The 23688-nt window shown below is 39.9% G+C and overlaps 1 protein-coding gene across 1 annotated transcript in view; it reads right to left on the bottom strand.

Annotated features, from left to right (window-relative positions):
* Dgkk (diacylglycerol kinase kappa) overlaps nucleotides 1–23688 on the bottom strand; it is a 129469-nt gene that overhangs the window by 74234 nt on the left and 31547 nt on the right. The window contains 3 exon segments of the mRNA XM_052750517.1: nucleotides 1358–1462; nucleotides 3302–3382; nucleotides 5030–5140. Of these exon segments, the coding sequence (XP_052606477.1) occupies nucleotides 1358–1462; nucleotides 3302–3382; nucleotides 5030–5140 (297 nt within the window).

Raw genomic sequence — 23688 nt, forward strand, 5'->3', positions numbered from 1 at the left:
TATACAATTCTTCCAAGAGAGTGAACAAGCATATTATTTTTTCTTTTCCAGTGTGTGCTGGGTTGTCAATAGCCAGGTGTTTAATTCAATGGAGTCAAAAATGACACATCTATTTTCTGATGGTTTTCTCTAGGACTTTTGCATTCCTAAACTAATAATTAAAATTCAAAATATCCTACATGACTTTTTGTGAAATTGAAAATACTATGTCATATGTCAGAAACATTTACTACCCACTCTTCCTCATTCTCGGAGAACGATACCTTTCTCTTGGCTTACTTCTATTCAAACTGGAGGACTCTCAATTAAGCATTATACATTGTAGGCCTATAAGAAGGCTTCATGATATGCTGAAGGCTCCAGCTTAGTCATGTTGACATGCTACCCCCATCACAGACATGAACAGCTTGAATGTATAGCTATAACACCAAGCGGTCAAAATCCCCCAAAATCTTAGGAGTTTGAGGAAAGGTGGTTCTTTTTAAAGGCATTATTTTTAATTTCTAAGCCTCATTATTACTGACCACACTGCTCCAACCTAAATTCCCCCAAACAATCCTCTATCTTAGTTAGTTATTTAAGACATTAAGAATTTTTTTCTGAATTAATTTTTTTTAGTATACTGAAGATCTTTAAAGGCTATATTCATTTTGTTCCTTTATCGCCAAGACTTTCAGAGAAGAATTTTGCTTTAAGATGGGCTTTGGATCAATCCCACTCAAAACTCTGAATTCGAATTTTCCCTTAGATTTACATATTCATTCAAAAAATATATCTGGCTTCACTATGATATAGACATTTTTCTAATAAATGACATGATCCTTCCCATCTTGCAACTTCTATAGATTATAATTGTGGTAGATTTACAGAAGAACTAGCTGATAGAAAACAGAGGTAGAAGATTCCATAGCCTGGGTTTCCTTCTCAAGAGAGTGCTTATTTTAACTTGATCTGACCCTTCCTCCTTCTCAGCCTCAGTTTCCTGAAGTGTTATTACTGTTATTCTGAAGATAGGAATTAAAGCTGCTAGTCTCAACTTTCTGAACAACTATGGACATCTAAGTTAGCTGCATAAATACATCTCGTGGATTTCATTTAACAGATATACCATGACACATCTACCAGGTGTGTACAGAGGAGTCTAAGCTACATGGTTACCAGGGTCTGAGCCTAAGTAAATCTTTCCTATTTGTGTGAGTAATTCTAAACAGATTTCCAAATGTTATCTATATGCACTTCCCAGCTGGACAGTCTCTGTGTGCATTTTACTAGTTCTTTGTTTGAAAACCAACTTCCCTAATGCAGTCACTTAAGTATTTTCTCGAGAGTTGTGTGTATTCACTACCATTCGTCTTACCTCACGGATTTCTCCCTGTTGGACAGTTTTTATGATGTTAATCCATTCTTCCATGTCTTCCCGACTGGGTGCAAGCAGGGAGATTTTTCGCTGTGGTGTGATAACCTAAACAAAACACCATACTGTTAGTTGATTTTCACCAACAAAGCCCCCTGCCCTGAGTCCACAAATTCTCTACAGAATTGGACATAAGTACCAATTATATTCCCAGCCACTTCTTGAGTATAAGACATAAGTTTCCAGAGCCACCCTCAGCTTCTCTCATAGCTATTGAAGACAATAATAATTATAATAGCAAAAATTAAGACTTCAATGCTGCTTCATGTGTGCCAAGAACTATGGTGATGCACTTTTAGGAATATTATTTCAATCAGTCTTCATTACAGTCCCATGAGATGGACACTGTAGTTCTTCCCCTTTCATAGCCAGGGCAACAAAGACAAGGGTAGTTAAATGCCTTAGCTAGAGTCACCTGGAAGTTACAAAATGAAGGCAGATTCCTGGACTCTCTAATGCACACTCTTAAATGCTAAGCTATGTGTCATCCATTTCTACAATGAGCTTGCCTAAAATATTTACTTGCTCACTGCTTCACTCACTTGCTTCACTGTGTGAAGTGGTGAAGGTGTATTTGCTTCAACAGAGTGCCTGTCTTGCTGTTTGTGGGCAAAAAAAAAGATGTCAAAAAATCCAATTTCTTTTTTATTATGGGCAGGGATAAGTGGAAGAACCCAGTTAGGAATAGTATCAAAGTCACACTGAAGGTCTTCTTTTATTTATTCATTTATCTATTTGTTTGTTGTTTTATTTGTCGTGTGTGTGTGTGTGTGTGTGTGTGTGTGTGTGTGTGTGTGTGTACACATGTATGTATGTGAGTGCAGGTGAAGGCCAGTTTTTAGGAGTTGGTTCTCTCCTTCCTCAATGGAATCCAGGCATTGAGTTCAGATCATTGAGTTTGCATGACAAACTCTTATGCCTGATGGGCCATCTCATTGGTTCAGTACTGAAGGTTTTACTGATAGAGACCATGGCAGAATTTGAACTTTTTCCAGACAGTAAGAGAGAACACGATTGGCTAAAGTGTTAGCCATTGCTTCAATGGCTCTGCTTTTCCATGATGAATGCCTCAAACTGAAGCTAGTACTAACCATACTAACACGCAGCTTCTGTCTCCTTTTGCATGTAGCCCTTGATTTTGCAGTAGATAGGCATAGGAGCTGGTTAGGATAATGGCTACAGTCACTCCTTTGTTTCAAATCCAATTCTTAGCTGATCTGATGTGCAGTGGCCCTGTGCTTTCATTATGATAAGGGAAAGCCTGGGCCTCAAGAGGAGCCTTAATATAACCAACTGATGAGACTGGGGAAAATAATTTTTGGAGAAGGTAGGGAGGAGCGTTCAGGGCTAGCAGACTTGATACTTTTCAGTGATTATTCTGTTTTTAGATTTACATGAATGACCAAAGCTGTCCAACATCCCAGGCAAACTAGGTTCTGAACACTCCCTCTGCTTTCTTAGAAGTATTCTCATCTGCAGTCTCACTATAGACTAGATTGCACTGAGGATTACCTACCTTGCGAAAGGAAACTATGCCATGAACCTTGATTATTCTATTTTGTCCTATGACTTATCAGTCTCTTGAAACCCTTCCCAATGATACTTCTAACCACCTTTACCAGGAAGATCAACTGGACGCTGTAATAATCAAAGGCCCCTTGTCCCTTGAAGTCAGCTTGGCTTTATAGCAGCTTGTTAATAAAGAACATGATTAGTACTCACTGTCCTCTCTATCATTAGGCTCGCGGAAACTTGTATGAATAATAACACTTCACAATCAAAGAAGACTTGATAATCCTGATGCCTCCCAAAATGGAACAAACAGAACAACCCTACTTCTTAGCTAGCCCCAGCCATGCCCATTCAGTTATTCTCAATCTTACTTACACAGAAACCGTGGCAAAGATTTCTACAGCTACTTTCTGCCAAGGCGACTTGAGACAGATCAATTGTTTCAAAGTGTGCAAACTGGAAAGATATAGAAGAAGAATGATAAGAAGCCATCTCATTAATTAGACAAATAGACATTAAAGGTACACACAAACACACACACACACACACAGACACACACACACACACAGACAAACATTTTTGGCAGTTATGATCCAGCCATTTATTCGTCTTGAGGGCTGGGATTTATATAGTAACATGATATTTGTAGATATAGCATGTGGTAAGTACAAAACTAAATAGAAACACAACTTTCCTAAAACTTTTCTGTAGATTTGTAGTATGGCTTGGGCTGGTCAGAAGACTTATCCAAATATAAATTTAGTGCTAGATAAGATGACAAAATAGAGCCTGCCTGGGGAACTTGTAGTTTAAATTATTATTAAGTCCTAATTTATTGGGTGGCAGCTTTTGACTATCTTCCTTGTCACATCCAGACTGGAGCCTGTATCTCCTGGTGTATTTGATGTGGTAGATACCACCCAGCTAGCAGCAAGAAATCAGTACTACCAATATAGACAAGGTTATTTGATCACTACATAACCTGTGTTGTCATATAAGGCTCCATGTTCAGAATGGCCTAGGACTTGGTCTAACTCTTTGTTACTGTCATCTTTAAATTCTTGATCATTTGATCTTTGGGCTTGTGTTTTGTAAATAAAGCCCAGTAAGTCCATGGGCTGTGCAGAGGAATACAGGAAATACATAACACCTGCATGTCCGCCCATGTTTTGTCATTCTAATAGTATTTGTCATATGCCTGGACTTAGAATTCCAGTGAATCCCATCATCATGGGAATGCATGTACATAGTATGTTGTCTGTGACCGAGGAGGCATGTCTCCTGACAGTTCATGCATTCTACTGGAGCCAGAATTGCTACAAACACAAAGTAAAGGCAGAGTTTTTTGTTTTGTTTTGTTTTTAAGAAACAAGCAACCAGAGAGCCCTCTTCTAGTCATTCTTACTCCTGTTCTGTTCTCGTCTTATGCAACCATCAATGCTGAAAAGGATGATACTCAAAGAAAAGGAAAGCTAGGCCAAGATACTGTGCCTTTCCATTTACTCAGGAAGTGTTGGCAGAATGTGAAAATAGAAAGAAGTGGAAAAGCAAGAGCTAGTTTTGTATATTACCGAAAACAAAATATACACGCGTGTATGAGCTACTAACACAAATTATATAATGATGGTGTTCTTTATGTAAGTTAAATGTTCTTATATTTACATTTAAAAGTGGAATGGTACAAAAGAAAATTGAATAGCAAACTTCATACAAATTATTTAATTTTTTATAATAACATTAAATATCAAATTAAAACACGATAAGCCAATGCTTTATATTTTAGTACAAATATGAAACATTTTGTGTTAGTACCATTAGTGGTATTTTTCCTGGTTTTTGAATAAATAGTACTGCATTTTGATTTTGCACTGGGCCCCACAAATGTTGTAGGTAGCTCTGGATACAGAAACTAACTAGCGAATCCACAAAAAATGAAGAGACATAGGAAAGGGGAAAGAAAAATACTACCATTCATTTGGCCCAAAGGGATTAGTTAAAGGAAGAATAGATGGTTTCAACTTCTACTTTACTGATAGCCTTCTCCACATCCACACATTTCCTGGCACCCACCCATTAATGCAGATGAAAGGATACTATAATTACCGAAGGATGGTGTGCAAAGTGGAGCTTCTGTCCTTGAATCAGACAATATCTAAGCTTCCATCTCTTGAAGGAGTTACAGTTCTTTAGCAGGGGTCCTTCCTTCAGTATTCTCTGAAAGACACAAGCATAGCAGTAGATAGGTTAGATGAACTTCTGAGAGCATTTATTTGTTCTCTCAGATGGGAAAATTACTTATCTGGAAAACTCTATCTCTGTTACATAGCTGATGAATAATAGCCTGTAGGCCAGGCAAGAACACAAGGAAATTAGTTCCACCAGAAAAGGCATTGGTTTCCTTTCTATATAAAATGCTCTCAGTGACAAATCCTTCAAGTTTCTTAGGATATATTGCTCAAAAACAATGGAGAACATCTCCATTTGTGGTAAGGTTAGAGAGAAAAACATGCATGTATAAATATAAAAATGACAATCCTGAGACAGGACAAGCAGCAATGGAAACGGCTGAGTTCACTAAAGGCAGATTTTCCCAAACTGTCAAGGTTGTAGCCCTAGATACAACCTTCCGATCAGCTCTTTTAGACGATTCTTAGAATATTAATTTGGATTATGTCTCTTCACTGCTCACAAGCGTCCAATAGCTTCCTAATATTTTTAGAACCAAATATAAATTCCTTATCAAGGCCTTCAGGGGATTCCTGAACTGATGACGGAGCAAGCATAAAAAGGACTCCAAAAGACAATGACCTTCTGATTACTTTCTTTATTTAGCGCATGGTCTGGCCAATGATTTTTCCAGTTATTGCACAACAGACTGATCCTACCGGATACAGGGACTACTTATCATTTTCACCACTGAAGACATTCTTGGTTATGTTATAGAAAACAAGCCAACATAAAGACTGAATAAGTACTCCCCCACACTAATCTGGAACCAAACCTATACTAATTGGATAAAGAGTCAGACAATGAAATTCGCCAAATCAAGGCTCTTTTTCTTTTTTCCTGTGAAGTCTCCATCATCTAAATCAGAATGTACTATTAAGTGGCCAAAGAAGTGTTTTGTTTGGCCTATTAGTATATCTTAAATGTTTTAATTAATTTGTAACAATTAAAAGACACATTTCCAGAAAAAAATGAAGTTACTTATTTCTTTTATTTATTTGCTTTTTAAGCAGAATATCTAGGCAAAGTGGGCTTATGTTCTTGCATGGTAACACTTAGCTGGTACCAGGGAGCAGCTGTCACCTTCAGATGGAGCATGTGACTACATCAAACATTTGAATTTGAGACTCCAAACAAGTATTGGGAGAGTGTATTGCTCAGTGGTAGAGTGCTTGTGCCACATGCTCAAGCCCCTATGTTCAATCCCTAGTATTATGATTAATTAATTAGTTAATTGATAGAGAAAACAAGAATGGGGGAGAATGAATAAGAACAAAGTACAATGACATGAGTGAAAATATCATAATGAAACCCGTACTTTTGTATGTTAACTTAAATATTAATAAAAAACCAATTATTATCCAGGAACTGGAAACAGGCCATTGTGAGAAGATGTATTAAGGGTGGGGGGATATCAAAATATAAAAAAAATAGAGAGGGGAAATAGAGGGAAAGAAGATGTTCAAGCACCAAGTGGGTAGAGGGTAGGAAAAGGATGAGGTTGTAGAAGGCTAAACTAAAATGAAGGATGCATAGAAATGCTATATGGAAATCCAAGAGCTTCAAACCCAAGAAAAAGTTTTAATTAGGAGTTAGTAGAACATGGGCAACACTAAAGGAAAGGGGAGATTTCTTGAGGTTAAAAGTTTGAGTGTGAATAACGGAATCGGTGATAGAGGGTAAAAGGTGGGTTATCCAAACTAAGGATATCTGAGGAAACTTTATAGAAATTCACCAGTTTGTAAGTTCATTAAAAACATAATATACAAAAGGAGGTTAAGCAGAAGTAACCTGCGTGGGTGGAAAACGGTGCTCCCAGAAGGCCTGGGTTATTAAATGAAAACCTCAGAGCTAGGCCATGTTATTGGTCCATGTTATTGGTCAAAGAGGTTCCAGAGGTACTCTAAACAGAATAAACTACTGTCCTTATTCTTGGTTGCCCACCATGATTAGATGATAAGACCCTATTGCTGAAGACATCATTCACTTTGGATGCAAGATATAGAGAAATCAACCTCAAGTGGCCAGGAAATGTGCTCTCTCTCACTGCTGTTAAGCTTCCACGGTTTTAGAAGGAACTATGAAAGCTGCTGAGGGAGAAAAAGACATCACTAGTCTAATCCAGCACTAGCTTCTGCATACTAGAATACTGACATGCATGACAAGATATGTCCACTAGTACAGTAATGGCATTAAGGTTACAAAGCTAACCAATAATTTTCTGATTAGACTTGAGGCCTGTTCCACAGGAGGGAATTCACATGTGGTACTGTAAATCTATTAGATATTTTCCCTTCCCCTATTTTTAGTTTAAAGACCTATAACTGAGACTACTGGGTATCTAAATGTGGTGATATTGTGTCCCCCAATATATTGTGCACCCTGATAAACTTATCTGGGGTCAGAGAACAGGACAGCTACTATATTAAACATAGAGGCCACAAATTGGTGACACACAAGCCTTTAATCCTAGCATTCTGGAGACAGAGATCCATCCGGATCTTTGTGAGTTCAAGGCCAAACTGGAAACAACCAGGCATGGTCACACACCCCTTTAATCCCAGAAAGTAATAGCAGGAAGCAGAAAGGTATATAAGGCGTGAGGACCAGGAACTAGAGCCTTTTTAAGTTTTTAGGCTGTTAGCAGCAGTTCAGCTGAGATCCATTCGGATGAGGACACAGAGGCTTCCAGTTTGAGGAAACAAGATCAACTGAGGAATTGGCGAGGTGAGGTTAGCTGTGGCTTGTTCTGTTTCTCTGATCTTTCAGTGTTCACCCCAATATCTGGCTCCTGGGTTTTTTTTTAATAAGACCTTTTAGAAATTCATGCTACATCTAAATATCTACTTTCTCTTCTGAACGGTACCTTCACTTAAAAAAATGGGCTAGTAAACCAAGATTTTTTTTTTTACTTTGTAACCTGGGCATATAATATCCCAAGAGGATTCATATTTTAGTTCAGGCGTTTGTCAGCTGTTTTATGATATTACTATAAGCAAAAAGAAAAATAATTATCTTTCTCAAATTCTTATTTTATCTATCTCTGGACCACATCCTTTCCCTCTGCACACTATTCCAAATACAGTGGTTACTCCAGGGCCTATGTGTGCTGGAAACTGGATTTGGCTCCTCCGGAAGAACATAAAGTATTTTTTTTTTTTTTTTTTGGTTTTTCGAGACAGGGTTTCTCTGTGTAGCTTTGCGCCTTTCCTGGAACTCACTTGGTAGCCCAGGCTGGCCTTGAACTCACAGAGATCCACCTGGCTCTGCCTCCCGAGTGCTGGGATTAAAGGCGTGCGCCACCACCGCCCGGCAAACATAAAGTATTTTTAACTGTGGGCCATCTCTCCAGCTTGACCCATTCTTAATAACCCAACTTGCAACCCCAACTTGGGAGACCCTAGCTAAACTCCACTAATAAGGAGACATTAGAGCTAGCAAGTCTATGTAGGAGTAAAGTTTCTGCATGTCACTCTAAGTTAAATATCATATATATCACTATAAATTATAAATCAGAAATGGATTCTGATAAGTTAAGATGTATAGTGTAGTCCTATTCAGCAAGCATGAAGAAAGTAACTTTAAAATTTATATGTACATATCCAAAATACCAATAACATCAAATAGTACTAAGGATGTGCAGTAATAAGAACTCTTCCTTCATTTTTTGCTAGGAATGTAAAATGCTATCGGCCATTTGGAAAACAGTTTGTCAGTGTCTTGTAAAATCAATGTGTGATCCAGCAATTGCAATCCTTAGAATATACCTATTACACTGAAAACTGAAATTGTTGCAAAAATCTTCAGACAAATGTTTATAGAAGCTTTATTCATAATTGCAAACCTGGTTTATTATATGAAGTTTTGAGATTTTTCAATATTAACAACTAATGGAAAAAACAACTGTTTAAGGTAAAGAAAGCAGTGTGCAAGCCATGGCTAGCTGCCAGGCAAAGAGTTTGCAGTTTCTGAATGACAGCTGCTATCACTTCAGAGGAGGTTCCAGTGAGTCTGGAGTTCATGTGTAAGAATTCTATTCATGTAAGACACACATTACGAAGTTGGAGGCAGATAATGTCGGTGCAATGTATGTACAGTAGAGATAATGTCTCAATAAGGATTTCTTACTGACTGTCTAATTAGAGGCTCTATATCATCAACCACTGAACACATATGTATACCCAAACCTGGATATCTAAGAACTAAAAGTGGCCACAGTCCTTTTCTTTGCAAACTGCTCCCTTTTAGAGAAACTTAACATACTAACCCAATCATTTTTTTGGGAGGGGGGTTGTTTTGAGACAGGGTTTCTCTGTAGTTTTGGTGCCTGTCCTGGATCTTGCTCTGTAGATCAGACTGGCCTCGAACTCACAGAGATCTGCCTGGCTCTGCCTCCTGAGTGCTGGGATTAAAGGCGTGCACCACTACAGCCTGGCCAATCACTGTTTTAAAATAAACTGTTGCTCTTTTTTTAAAGGCAGCCTCAGGATGATAGTTTGAACAGGTAGAAGCAAATTTCAGTGGCTTCTATAAGTCAATGAGGTACATGCACTGAAAACAACTTTGCCGGCTTGGGGCTACCAAACTGAACAGAGGTCTGTGAGGAAATCAGAAGAAGCAAACAGAGAGGCAAAGCTATTCTTCAGATAGATGTGGTAAGGGCCGAGCTCTGCCTACGTCCCAGGAGAACTTCCCGGTGCTTCTCAGCCACTGGCCTTTTGCAGACCACACATCTCACTGCCCTCTCTGGGCAGCTGTGCACTGTGTTGTCTATAATTTCCAGATAGTAAGTCTGAAGGCTTGGACATTCTCCACTACTTTTCTCAACCTGTAATTACAGAATGTTGGTGGACTCTGCTTTTTCTCCCTCTGACAAGAAAAGTAGGAATGCCTGGTTAATTAGTATGTATACAACAGAGTGAACAGAAACCCCACCCAACCCCCACTAAACTTTGTCCTAAAAGACATGACCACAGATAGCTAAGAATTAGATTGTGTTCTGTGACCAGCCCTGAACAGTCATTAGTAGAACTGAGCTAATGAGCTTCCCCGCAAGGGGCAACTAGCCATCCTTATCATTCTAGAGACATAATGTTCCATGGTGAGCATGAGGGAAGTTCTGCTTTTTAAAAAAATTAACAATCCCAGGGTGACTGAAAGACTAATTAGAATTTATATTTATGTAGCATCTTTTAGCTTATTTTTGACCTATGGGGAAAAATCCATGAACTTAATTTCTTTGTTACTTCTATTTTTTATCGAAAATAATTCTTCAAAAGTATCTTTAAATGATTTACCCAGAAATTTTTCTTCTTAAGACATCATCAAATAATTTGGCAGTTTTCCTCTTAAATAATACTCTGCTTTGTAAAACTTAGGAGGCTGCAGCATCCTGGGGCTGAAGTTTTTCTCAGAAGAACACATTTGTAAGGTATTTGTAATAGGCACTGAGGAATGGGGGGGGTGGTAACTAAGTAGCCATATTTACAGGAACAACATTGATTTCATAAAATGGAACACAGTCATAATCCTCCCCGTCTAATCTGTCACATTCCTGTTGTGAATAGCTGTGTTGTAGCAAGTAGGCAGAAGTTAGGGTTAAAGAGGTCCTTGCACGTACTGAAAAGCCACACCACTCACCATGTGATGCTTCTTAACCTGAGCACGCTGCAGATAGGCCTCCTAGTCTTTCTTTCTTGCCCATTGTAACGTTAAAACTCAGATAACTCAAGGAAGACTGCACCGTAGTGGGGATGATTTTGATTGTTAATACATCTATAGCAACACAATTCAATCACCACAGATGCACTAGGTTTCATTCAAATCCCAAGAGTCCAGGATTCAGAAGCACAGGTAAGCAGGGCCTGTGTCCAATGTTCATACAAAATGTCTGTTTAAATTGTAGAGCTCTCGTGGAAAAGGTTAGAGTATTGGAAAACTTAGCTTCATTTCATTTTGGATCCTGTCTGACAAGCCAACCCCTAAACCCATTACTTCCAGAAACTCCCACACCCAGGCACAGGGAATTTTTCTTCCTCATATTCTTCAAAGACTCGGCGCATATAAATTAATTGTCAGTACCAACAGAGAGCATTTCTTTTGCTCCATATTTAGAAAACATCTAAAATACCTCAATGGGATCCTGATTACCTACAGGCAATTAACTTCTGCCTGTTGCTTAATTGAGAAAGTGCAAGCACAGCTGTGGCCATGACCTTTTCTTATCTTCCTCCCAAGTCCCCAAAGCTTCTGCTAACTGCTGCAGCTCTTTTTTTTTTGTGGCTCGTGAGGCTCTGGAGGAATTATTTACACTTTCTTCGTAAAATGAGCCCCTATTACATAGCCAAATTGAATTGCACACCCACCCAATCAAACAGCAGGCAGACATCGTGATATGCACCAGTACCTGTTAGTAGCTAGTAGCTACTCTTCTGTTCTGTTTGCTCGCACTGCTCTTGTGAAGGAGGCTGAGTTGAGTTGAGGGATGATCACTCCCCAAATAAGAACTGGACTCCCACTATGAGGACAGCTCCAGGAGCTATCCTGTTGTCTCCTTCGGTCTCCAAACCCAGGACATCTATTCTCTTTGCTTTGGGGGTGGGGGTAATGGGAAGAAATCCGTTTCTCAACATGGGCCTGCCAGAGTTGATTCAGAGCAACAGTGTTTGATTTAGTTAAAATGCAACTCTGGGTGCTTTAGGCTTTAAGAAAGGCCAGACCCACTGTTTCTGTGAGAGCTTTACATTCCCCGGGGTCTTGTTGACGTGACAGGAGTCAGACAGACTGGCTCCAGCACTTACTCGCTGTGTGACCTTGGGCAAATCACTTAACCTCTCTGAGCCTCAATTTTCTTGTCAGTTAGATGAGGATCCCCTGCAGAGCATATATCTGCCACTCAGGGTCCCTTGTCCCCTGTGGATTGTGAGGCTGAGGCTCTATTCATACCAGTTGTGAGATCTTTAGTCCATGGCTGGCTCAGCGCTACAGCGGAGGAATGGGAAATAGGGAGAAGTACTGCCTGGTTTTTCCAGGAGTTGCGGCACCAAATTCAGGATAGCTACAGACAAACTAAGATCTCTAGGTCACCCTAGTACTGACAAGGCAGACCCTTCTGCCCCCTGGGACTGTACAGACTATAGTGAATCTACTTCTACTATATTTTATGCTAAGGAAGAAATGTTGAGAATCATCCAGGTTTCTCTTCTTTGCCAGTAAATTATAGAAAAGCCTAGGACGATGTTATATTTATTTAGTTTTCCTAAGCAGGTAAAAACTTTAACTAGTCCTTTGCACACCACTCAAAAGATAGTTTACAAACATGTGCAAATGTATGATACACATCTATTCTTATTCTTGGTGTAATTCATAGTGTTCTGAGTACAATGTTTCTTGGATTTCTGCATTTAATATATCAGGAAGCCCTTACAAGCTCAGTGTATGCATTGCATCCTCATTTCTTTTTATAGCTGTGAAATAGTTCATTGTATAGATAGAATGTTACTTATTTATATGGGTTACTATTGATGGATAGTGGTTTCAGAGCTTCTCCCATTAAACAACTTTGAAATAATTCTCTGTATATAAGTGTCATTCCCTGACATGGGAACATCAGTAAGATGAATATCAAGGACTGGTGACATAAAATGAATCCACTGGGATATTAAAGCTGAAAACTTAGAAGTTTGGGGATAACTAAAAACAGGAGCAGGAAATCCAGCGACAGGAACAGTGTTAAGTGAGAGCTTGGCCTGTGATTCCGTGTCTTCTCAGATCTCTGGCACATCCCTCTCTCCTTTTTTTTTTTAATTACTGGAATTTTCTAAGAAGGGTAAGAATAACTAACTGCTTAAGGGGTGGGGAGGAGCTAAACAATGTGGCCCCTGGTTGACAAAGTCCAGAAATTGGTAACTTGGCTTTTGATAATTGGCTTGGGTCTAACAACAACTGGGAAGAATGGAGAACTCAGCAGAAGCCCCCAGCTGCACACCCGTGTTAATGATTGCTTTGTGCAGAATAGCCTGCACCCTTGACTAAGCCATCTTACTACTGTGGCTTTGTTGACAGGATTGGGATGTGAATGCTGGTCTACAGAGTTCAAAGTCTGTGCTCTCACCGCAGAACCGCCTTTTAAGTTTCAGAGCTCAGCCTACTCTGTTGGGGCTGAAGAAAATCGGGATCAAAGAAGGGCTGCATGAATCCAAATCAAATAGTAAATGAATGGGAGAACCTGGGCTGGGCTTTAGGACATCTTAGTTCAGTGCGATTGGGGCTCTTTAACAACTTCTCTAAGGTGAATGAGGGTTTCGTGTAATTATAGCTATTGCATTTGCTCCGCATTAACAGCACCTCCTGGAACATGGGCAGAGTTCTGGGACTCAAGGGGAGCCACGGGAACAAATGAGAGAAGACCAGCGGGAAAACGGCTTGACTTCAAGAATGATACTGGGAGGGGGAATTGGGTTAGAGAACTGAAATTTGTGTAGAAAGGTAGCTTCCTGCAGAAGGTTGGCTTTGCTCTACAAATGCACAGAAGGAACGATCACTTTAGGAGGAGGACAATTATTTTTAAGCTGTGGGGAAGCTAAAAGTTTATGATCAGGAAAGACGGGAAAGCAATAATGTAAGTGAGAGTTGAGCAGGAGGAGCCCCTGGTGCTACAACAGTGCTTGCTTGCTGAAAGGGGAGTTCTGGGGTCATACAACGTCTGTAAGGAAAAATACCAGAATATTTTGGACTTGGATCTTCAACTTGTCCAGGATCAGAGAGGCCAGAATACCAATTTACTTACTTGTCTGGTACCACGAACTTACACAGGATGACAAAGCCGTATCTGCTTCTAACTGCTTTTTCCTTCACCCTTCCACCTGATTACCAGCTCTCACAGATGAAGTTTCTAACATGTTTCTTCCGTCAGGATTCTCTGCCCCAACTTTTCAAACTGTAGGCTGCCACGAGCAAGCCATATGGCCTCTTTATCTCCACTGTGTCTTCTAAGACCAGTGGATCCTATTGAGACTCACATGAGGCTCTCATCAGGAAGAAAGATGACAACTTCGCTGGGTTTCAGTTCGAGCACTCCCATCCACAGGAAGAGAGTTACTGCTAGCTGAAGAGCCCCCGTTTGCCCCTTGCTTTACTTGCATCATTTCACTTAAGGAGAAAGGAGAAAGCATCTGATGAAAGGGATGGATAGCTGGGCCTTAAGTTACGCAGCTAGTTCTAAGTCAGACTGGGTATCAGAGCTGGAGTTTGAACCATGACCTGTTTGACTGAACTTGCCTGCCCCTCATCAAACGTCTGTATTATAGTCACTATGATGGGATTTGGGTGTCAGGCCCAACTTGAGGATCACCTCAGTTCACTTCTTTTTCTAACTGAAGGAAAAAGAATGGACCAGCAATGCTTGTAAAGGGTGTAGTTAAATTTCTTGAAAAGGATCATGGTCTTTATTTCATTTATTTATTTGTTTGTTTGTTTATTTTTGGTTTTTCGAGACAGGGTTTCTCTGTGTAGCTTTGTGCCTTTCCTGGAACTCGCTTTGCAGACCAGGCTGGCCTCGAACTCACAGAGATCCACCTGCCTCTGCCTCCCACATGCTGGGATTAAAGGTGTGCGCCACACTACCCGGCTGAAAAGGACCATGTTCTACAAATGATTTCACAAACAGGGAATGAAAAAAAGAAACAGTCCTTTGGTCGGGTAACTAATGTGCCATAATTCCCAATTTTTCACGTTTTACCTTGCAATAACATGCTAGACCAATTAGGAACTCCCAAATCTAGAGACTTTTGCCTCTATCTAATAGGTAGAATAAATATCTAAAAGGTATTTAGATACACTCTCAACCTAAGACCAAAAGGAACTCTTGCAAATATGTTCATCTGGTTACAACTCAGTCAAACAGCAGAACACCGAAGATTCAATTTCTGTTCTGTCTGTGCTCTGATTCATCCAACAGTGGCTTTAAATGTCTCTCAGAATGTGGAGGTGCTAAGTCCATGTCACCTAACCACATGTTCTTGGGAAGCAAATGCTTACTTCTGATTTGTGTTATTGCTAAACTGGTCCCATCAGCTACTCAACTGACAAAGTTGTCCTTCATAATAAAGAGAGTGTATTTGGATTTCAAGGCAGAGCTCCAGGAGTCCAGTCAGAGAGAGAAGAGGGATTCTATGAGCTAGTGTATCAATCAGGATCATGATGGGGAAACCTCCAGAGACGACCAAACCAAACTAGTGGGAACTCATGAAAGCTGGATCAATGGCTGTGGAGCCTACATGGGACTGGACTAGACCCTCTGCATGGCGAGACAGTTGTGTAGCTTGATTTGTTTGGAGGGGCCCTGGCGGCAGGATCAGAATCCATCCCTGGTGCATGAGGGGGCTTTTTGGACCCACTATCTATAATGGAACACTTCGGGCAGCCTTGAGGCAGGGGGAAGGGCTTGGACTTGCCTCTACTGGATGTGCCTCCCCCTGGGGGGAAGGAGGGTCGGTTGGGAAGGAAGGCTGGGGCCAGGAGGAAGGAAGAGGGGGTATCTCTGATTGGCATGTAAAAAAAAATGAAAAAAAATCTGTGAATATTTTCTTAGCCTTAAGGTATGGCACTGCAAATAATTATGAATAGGGTAGGCAGAATCAGGTGCTAAACTAGTTTGAGTCTACTTGCTTCTTGTGGCACTGGTAGTCTAGGAAAGGTTAAATTGGTGAATTCTCTAGTGTTTGTGTGTAAGTGGTTAAAATGGTAGGAGGAGGAAGGAGGGAAGGAGAGAGGGAGGGAGAGAGACTGAAATATGGGGGGGGGATACTTTGTTCTACCTTATCAATTTGGGTAAGAATAGAGTCAAGTTTAAGGGCAGCTCAAGGGTGGGACTGTCTTGGGGTATGGTGCATGAAGATACATAGATGAAAGTATGCTCCACTCAACCCCTGAAGCTGTGCATAGTCTTGCTGTCTTTAAGAAGACTGTCCCTGCATGAACAAAATTGCCTTACAGACAGTTTAGCAGCTCTACAGATCACTAAACCTGGGGAGGGAAAGGAGGGGAGAGCAATAATTATTAATGCATAAAAGAAAACGCTTATGGGCCTTGGTTCCAGATAAATTACTGACTAGGTAACAAAAGCAAAAATCTCTAGAAAAAGAAGCTGCCAGTCTCAAGCCTCTTGGAGTACCAACTACAACCATAGGGCAATACTAGGAACTGCTCATTTTTGCTGAGCCCTTACCATGGAGAAAGCTTTTGCTAATAATATTGTGAGTTATCTCTTGTGACCCTGAAAACAATCCTAAAAGGCAGATGTCATGATAATCCTATTTTATAGATGGGAACACTGAGTCTTGGAAAGATTAAGTAATTTTCTAAAGGATTAATAAATGGGAAAGAAAAAAATCTAAATACCTACTCTTATTGGAAATGATACTATACTTGAAGTCAATTGATAGAAGGATTGTTGGTATAAATCAAAGCTTGTAGCCTTTGTTTTTAATATTAAAAGCTAAAGTAATTAAGTAATCATTATTTAATTTATATAACATTTTGTAGGCTGATCTTGAGGACCCTTATTTGATTCTGAAGTCAACTTTAAGGGATAAGCAAGTCAATAAATACTATTGGCTTTTGTTTGGGGATGAATGTGACTCATGGAAGTGATGTACACAGGGTCACTTGATAAAATGGTACAAACCTCTTTTTCCTTCATCTCCAGATTTTTGTGTACTTTCTGTGTTTGATCATTTTAACAAGCAATTTATATATCAAAAGCTGACTTCTACTTTCTCACCATTCTATAATATAATCCTCCGCTATCATTGCTGGTCAGAAGTAGGAGGTACTCAAATGGGCCACCAGCAGATATCCTCTTGGTTAATGAACATAATGCCATGCTGGACCCAAAGGGGAACTCTTCTGTGATTTCAATGACTCCTCATAACATTTTAAAAAATAACTTGGTCATGCAACTGATGCACGAAAACATCCCATAAGGATCTTACTGAAAAATAGATATAAATAAAAATATTGGCGTGCTTGTCTTACTCCTGCCTCCTCTCCCAGGAGCCACTTCTCACAGCTGCTTCTGATGCTTGACCCTAAAGCTCGCTGCTACCCTTTTCACAGTTTATGAAGCATTGCGCAGATCTGCAACTTTATAAAAATGTCTCCCTGTGGGCCAACACCTTGTAACCTCCCCCCACTCCTCTCTAGCCAGGCTATATTTAAGAGATTAAGACTGTTCCTAAATAGCCACTGCCTACAGTAATCAAATACTCATTGGTCAGGGCTTAAAGCAAGGCTGACTGCCGTCTGAATTTTGTGCTAGTCAACTTGTGATAGCCTAGCCAAAAAACGGTGACTGGAAAAGAACAAATAAAGTAGTAAGAGAGGAAAGAGGAGAGGGGAGGGAAACCAGTGGAACTAGATCACTGACAGAGCTGGAAAGGGAGGAAGAAGCAAAGCAAAGCAATTCAAATAGGACATTTCTATTACAGGGGACACTTAGCTGGGGGTGGCAGCAAACACTCACAGACTTGTAGAAGGTAAGGGATGTTCACTCCCCCACCAACGATGCAGAGGATTCCCACTGGTCCTGGATCAACCTCTACACCACCGTTTGGTTGGCTCTTACATTATATCCTAATCAATGTGTGCAGCTCTGTTCCGAGTGGCTGGAGACAAAGCAGCAGCCACTGAAAATGGGAAGAGGATTGTTATCAGCTGCAATCTGAAGAGCAATTAGTCTTGAATCTTGTGCACACACAAAATAAACAGTTGGCAATTTTGACCTGGCAGAGGGGGAGGGACTTGAATTGGGAACAGGGCTTGAGAAAGGGATGAGGCAAGGGAGGGTCCAGTTTGAAACAGATTCACTAATGGCAATGTGCACAGAAAAAAAAAACCTGAAGCACAGAGAAACACAGAGATTCAGCTGTGTCCTTATTGTCCTATTTATCTCTTTATTCATGTAAATAAGAGGAATGTTGTAGCCAGACTAGCATCTTGAAAGGAACTGTGCATAAGGTTATAGAAATTTGGCTTTTGATTTATCAAGGGAAACCAAAATATAATAGAAAAAAACCCTACACAAAGTGCCTTCCTACCAAATTTAAGACTTCGTGCATGGCCCCTTATCCCAGGACACAAATTATGTCAAAACTGAGCAGGTTCAGAAGGCAAAGTCAGCATGCAATTCTCTTGGCAAATCACACTATGGGGTATGGCTGAGTTATGTCTGACAGGAATGGTGCCCACAGTGTCACAGCTTACCCAGAGGAGACACTTGATGAATGTTTGTAAAGTCAAATTGAGTGGGAAAAAATCCCATCCAGGAAAGGCAATGAAAAAAAGAGTATTTTCAAGTGTCCAGGAATCCAGTTCTTATCAACTGGCTCTTAAAAGCCATAACTGTTGCGGGAGACACCTGAATATTTTTATATAGCCAAGCACATATTTAGGCAAAACAAATTTAGTATAGTAAAAAGGAATGTAGATTTTGGACTCGGGGAAGTGTGGATTTGAAACTCTGATCCATCACTTACAGTATTAGGTGTGTGTCCTTGAGAAAGTCATCTAGCTTATAAGCCTCAGCATTTTTACCTGTTAAAAACAATGATAACAACATTCCATGCTAATAAGGATGAAGATAAGACATGCCATTGTGGACGGTGAGAGTAGAAATGCAGTATGTGCTTCTTTCTCTCTGTGATTGTGAAGCTAACACTTCTGGAGCTGGGATTAGAACAGGAGCACAGCTGTATATGAGGCCACAGCAGGAGCACAGCTGTATATGAGGCCACAGTAGGGTATCGTGCTCCATGTGGTATCAGTGGTTTGTCTTAAATTTGGGAGTGTAATTTATATATGAACAGCACAGGATCAGTGAGTCTATAGTAAACCAGAGACTGTACTACTTTGGGGTTGTGTGAACTTAGTCCATGGAAGCAGAGACTTTTTACTTTTCACAAGTCAAAGAACAAGGATCAGTGGGTAAGGAAACCAAGCCTACAAATAGAAAACTGAATTGAAGTCTGTAAAGGAATTTGTGCCTGCTGTCTACATAAAGACCCTCATCTGCTGGGAGATGTGAGGTTTCGAGGAAAAGGAGAGCCTCAAACATCAGGAGAACATCTATTTAGGTACAAAAATTTAAGGTAAGTTGAAAGGAATGTTAGGCTTGAGAAAGCTGTGTTAAAACCGTTCCTGAACACAAGTGCTTGTGTCTCTTCAACTTGAGAGCATAGACATTTCAAATCTAATGCTCCCTAGTGTTTGTATTAAAACAAGAAGATAAATTTCAAAGCCCTGAAAGGCTGACTGATTTGAAAACATCCTCCTCTACTGTATTCCTTTACTCATAGCTAGGGGAAACACACACTCAAGAATTGATAAAATCTGACCAGAGTGAAGCACCACTGCCATTTACCTAGTAGGAATTATACTCGAAGTATATTCTGATTCCTGGCCAGTTATACAGGAAGAGAGCTGTACCTTTTAAAGCCTAACCTTGAGAACTTAAAACTAGTTCCATGCAGTAAGGGTAGATGTCACAAGGACCATTTTATCGCACAGAAAACTGTTTGAAGAGGAAGGTTTATCTGTGATGTTGCTGGACAGATCCCAGAAGCCTGCATCTACAAAACAACTTCTGACATCTATTTATACTAAATCAAAATAGAACTCTTGGCAGGAATTTTTCTCTGTTCTATTTGCAGTGCTAGGGGTTGAACCCAGGATCTTGTGCTTGATAGGCAGGTGCTCTAGCCCTGAGCTTATGCCCAGGCCCTAAATTCTTTTGTACTCTTTCTTTGTCACTCACGTGCTTTGGGGAAATCTAAATGTACAGTTCTACACTAGGAAGTGGCGAATGCATGTTCTTATTTTATTTGTGAGGATTTGGAAGTCTTAAGAGAGTTATAGTGAACTATGCCTTCAAAAATTCATCTCCTTGCTCACAGCAGTATGGGATAACAACACACTTAAGCTATAAGAACCCAGGATCTCAGGCATGTGCAGCAAGTGCTCTACTGCTGAGCTCTATCTCCAACCCTATTCTTTTCTTAAAATTTTCATCATTTTATATTTGCTGCAGATAAAGAAACTGTTCATTCTACTTTGCTCTTAACTCTGCCAGGTACAACTAAAATTCTGCTTAATTAACACAAGGGCAGTGCAGAAACACAATGATTTTTAATATAGAGAGTTAGTGCAGAGAGGAGAGGCCTAGTCTATGCTAACGAACGTTCTCTGGCTATTACAGAAAGAATGCTTACAAGGAAACTCTGCCTACAACTCTCATGGCTCTCTTTGAAGGACAGAACTACTTTGTTACCCACAACTTGATGGGCCTTCTTCTTTCTTCAGGTGTTTCTCATCTGGTGACATGGTGAGACTCTTGTTCGGGCTCATTGGTGACTGAACTGCTTTTTGCTGAAGAGTGGCAACTTACGTAATTTTTAAAAATGCCAAGAGAAAGAGGAACTGAAAATCTCATAAACCTTAGGGAAGTGTGAATGGGGACAGTCCATCTGACCTCAAAATATGTACAGTACATAGACATACTATATTCTCAGTCGAGGACTCAGAGGTACCTTGGGATCCCTTTGATCTATTTTAATTTCCTAATTGAGTGCCACATAAACATTTCTTCTAAATAGTGTATTCAGAGATGAGAGAGCATGTTGATTGGTGTCTTGAAACTAAAAATATTTTGGATGAGAGAACGTGGTGCTTGTTGAGAGAAGACAGTATATTCAAAGAGAGAAGCTGTAGTTAGAAGAAAGGCAGACATTAAAGGTAAAATTCAGTGTGTAAAACCTTTGACCAATGGAAAAAAGAGTATCAGGCACACATTTGCTTGAAGTCAACATGTTTAATACACTTTGTTGGATTTGTTCTTTCAACAGCAAGTAGAATGTCATTTTCATAACTCAATGGGTACATTCAGAGTGCCTTTCCTTTACCAATTTTTCAACTGCAGAAAAATGTCCTGTTTTCCAATAGCATCTGTCTCTAAGAATGTCTAAGTAGGCTGTAGACCATGTTCATTTTGTAGTAGCATCTTCTGTTTACTTCATCAGAAAGTATGTAGATATATATTCAACGTAGGCATAAGCATCTTAGTAAATTGATAGAAATAAAAATATAAAAAGTGATGACATTTTCCTCAGATTTTTCACAGTCTCATGGATACAATTCAACCAAGAATCTTGAGAAAAATATATTGATAGCATTCTTTAGTTTTTCTTAATGTTGTTTTTATTTATTCTTTGAGAATTTCATACAATATATTTTGATCACATTCTTTCCCCTCTCCCAACTCCTCTCAGATCCTCCCCGACCTCCCTAGTCACCCAAACTCATGTCCTTTCTATCTTAAAAGAAATGAAAACTTAAAAACTATGGAGGCCAGTTTGTATTTACTGACTGCTCCAGCCCTGCCCTGGAGTGAGGTTGATATACCAATGTCACTCCACTGAAGGAAACTCAGTTTCCCTCTCCTAGAACCTGTCAATCCAGTTGCCAACAGGTCCTGGTCTAGGGTTGGGCTATATTCACTTCCTCTTCTCTGTACTGAGATTTTTGTCTGGACAAGCTGGCGCAGGTCCTGTGCATGCTGCCACAGTCTCTGTGAGTTCGTATGTGCGTCTTCCTTGTGCTGTCTGGAAAAGGCTGTTTTCTTGAAGCCATCTAGCACCTCCGGCTCTTACAGTCTTTCTGCCATCTCTTCTACACAGATCCCTGGGCCTTGAGGAATGGCATGAGGCAAAGACATCCAATTTAGGGCTGAGTGTCCCCAAGCTGCTATCTCTGCATATTGTCCAGTTGTGGGCCACTGTGTTAATTTACCACCTACTGCAGAAAGAAACTTCTCTAATGAGAGTTGAGCAATGCACTGATCTATGGGTGCAGCACTATCGTTAGTCGAGTTCTATATTCCAATCCTCCTAGGGCTCCCAAAGAGGCTTTTTTGAATCTCTTCTGAATGAAAATATTTCATTTATTTTCACAACCACAAGACTATTCCTTCATAAATAAACAACTTAGAACAGCTAAGAGTTAAGATATGTGTTAAGTGGACATTTTCAACAGTCTTTCTGCTTAAGTTGGGGTATTTTACTTCCATATAAGATTGAATGCTACCTATTTTCTTAATTGAATATGAAGTCATTCAAGCTGACATAACTATATTTCAATGAATGAATTAGACATTTTACAAGTTAAGTATAAATGTATTATCACTAGTCATATCACAACTGAGAACTGATAACACAAAATCCTGAACAAACAGTCCTATTTCTCCATTACAGTTTAACTCTGGTCTCAGTCATGTCTATGGAAAAAGAAAGGACATTATATTGGGACATGATCACCAAAAAAGTGTTGAGCTGCTCTTTTTGACTTTTCTTCTTTCTCAAACTGATGAGACTGGTCCTAGTAGGTCTGTGTGGCCTCCGCTCTAGGTAGGACTCCACAGAGGACTGATGTATGGGTTTCCATTGCTGAGCATCATGTTACTGCAAATGTAGCAGGAACTTCCACTTGTCTTCCAGTTTCTGTAGGTCAGAAGTCCAGCTTGGGTGAGTCATCTGCTTCGGAGTCTCAGCAGACTGTGAACCAAATGCCTGGCAAGACTGAGGTCCCATCCATGGTGGGGCTGGAGGACTACTTACTTGCAAGCTCTCTCAAGTTGCTGGGAGAGTTCAGTTTCTTGTGGTTTCAGTACTCAGGCTTCAGTTACATGCTGGAAGGCCTGCTTACAGTGGACAAGTTACCCACAGTTTCTTGCCACATGGCTTCCCCCGACATGACTTATTTCATAGTAGTTAATCTATAAAGCTAATTAAGTGGAAAGAGTCTGCCTAGCTTACTTGTCAGCAACATTATCACTGAAGTGATATTCCATGTTCTGTTGAATAGAAAATAGAGTCATAAGACTCAGATTACTCTGGAGGTGAAGGGATTATACAAAGGAGTAAACACTAGGAGGGAAAAATCACTGGAGGTCACTTAAGGGTCTATTTTCTGCAACCTATCAATGATTCTACCCCCCAAGAAACTCCAAACCAAACCCTGGAGCTTTTGATATCCCTGCATGTGAGAGTTAAAAACCTTTATGTCATGGGCTCTACTAATCTTTATTTACACACTACTATATATTTACAGTTTTAGGCACAAAACTACACAGATGTGACTAAATGGGAATTCATTTTTCTATACAAAGCAAATAAATTATTTCCTACATAAAAAGCAAAACAGAGCATTCAGAAAAGTTACTGTTAGGTTTAAAATTTAAAATGAAATGTTTATAGACTCACAAGAAGTAAATATGCAGGGAAATCCCAGTCATCCTTCACCCAGTGCCCCCAAAATATCTTGTATAATTACAATGCAGTATAAAAAGTAGGAGATTGACAGTGATACAGTCCATAGGGTCCATCAACTTATTCAGATTTCACATTTCATAAACACTAGTGTGTGTGTGTGTGTGTGTGTGTGTGTGTGTGTGTGTGTGTGTGTGTAGCTCTATAAAAATTTAACCA

Source organism: Peromyscus californicus, unplaced genomic scaffold (assembly GCF_007827085.1).
Source record: "Peromyscus californicus insignis strain IS unplaced genomic scaffold, ASM782708v3 Scaffold_10__1_contigs__length_136768540, whole genome shotgun sequence".
Lineage (NCBI taxonomy): Eukaryota > Metazoa > Chordata > Mammalia > Rodentia > Cricetidae > Peromyscus > Peromyscus californicus.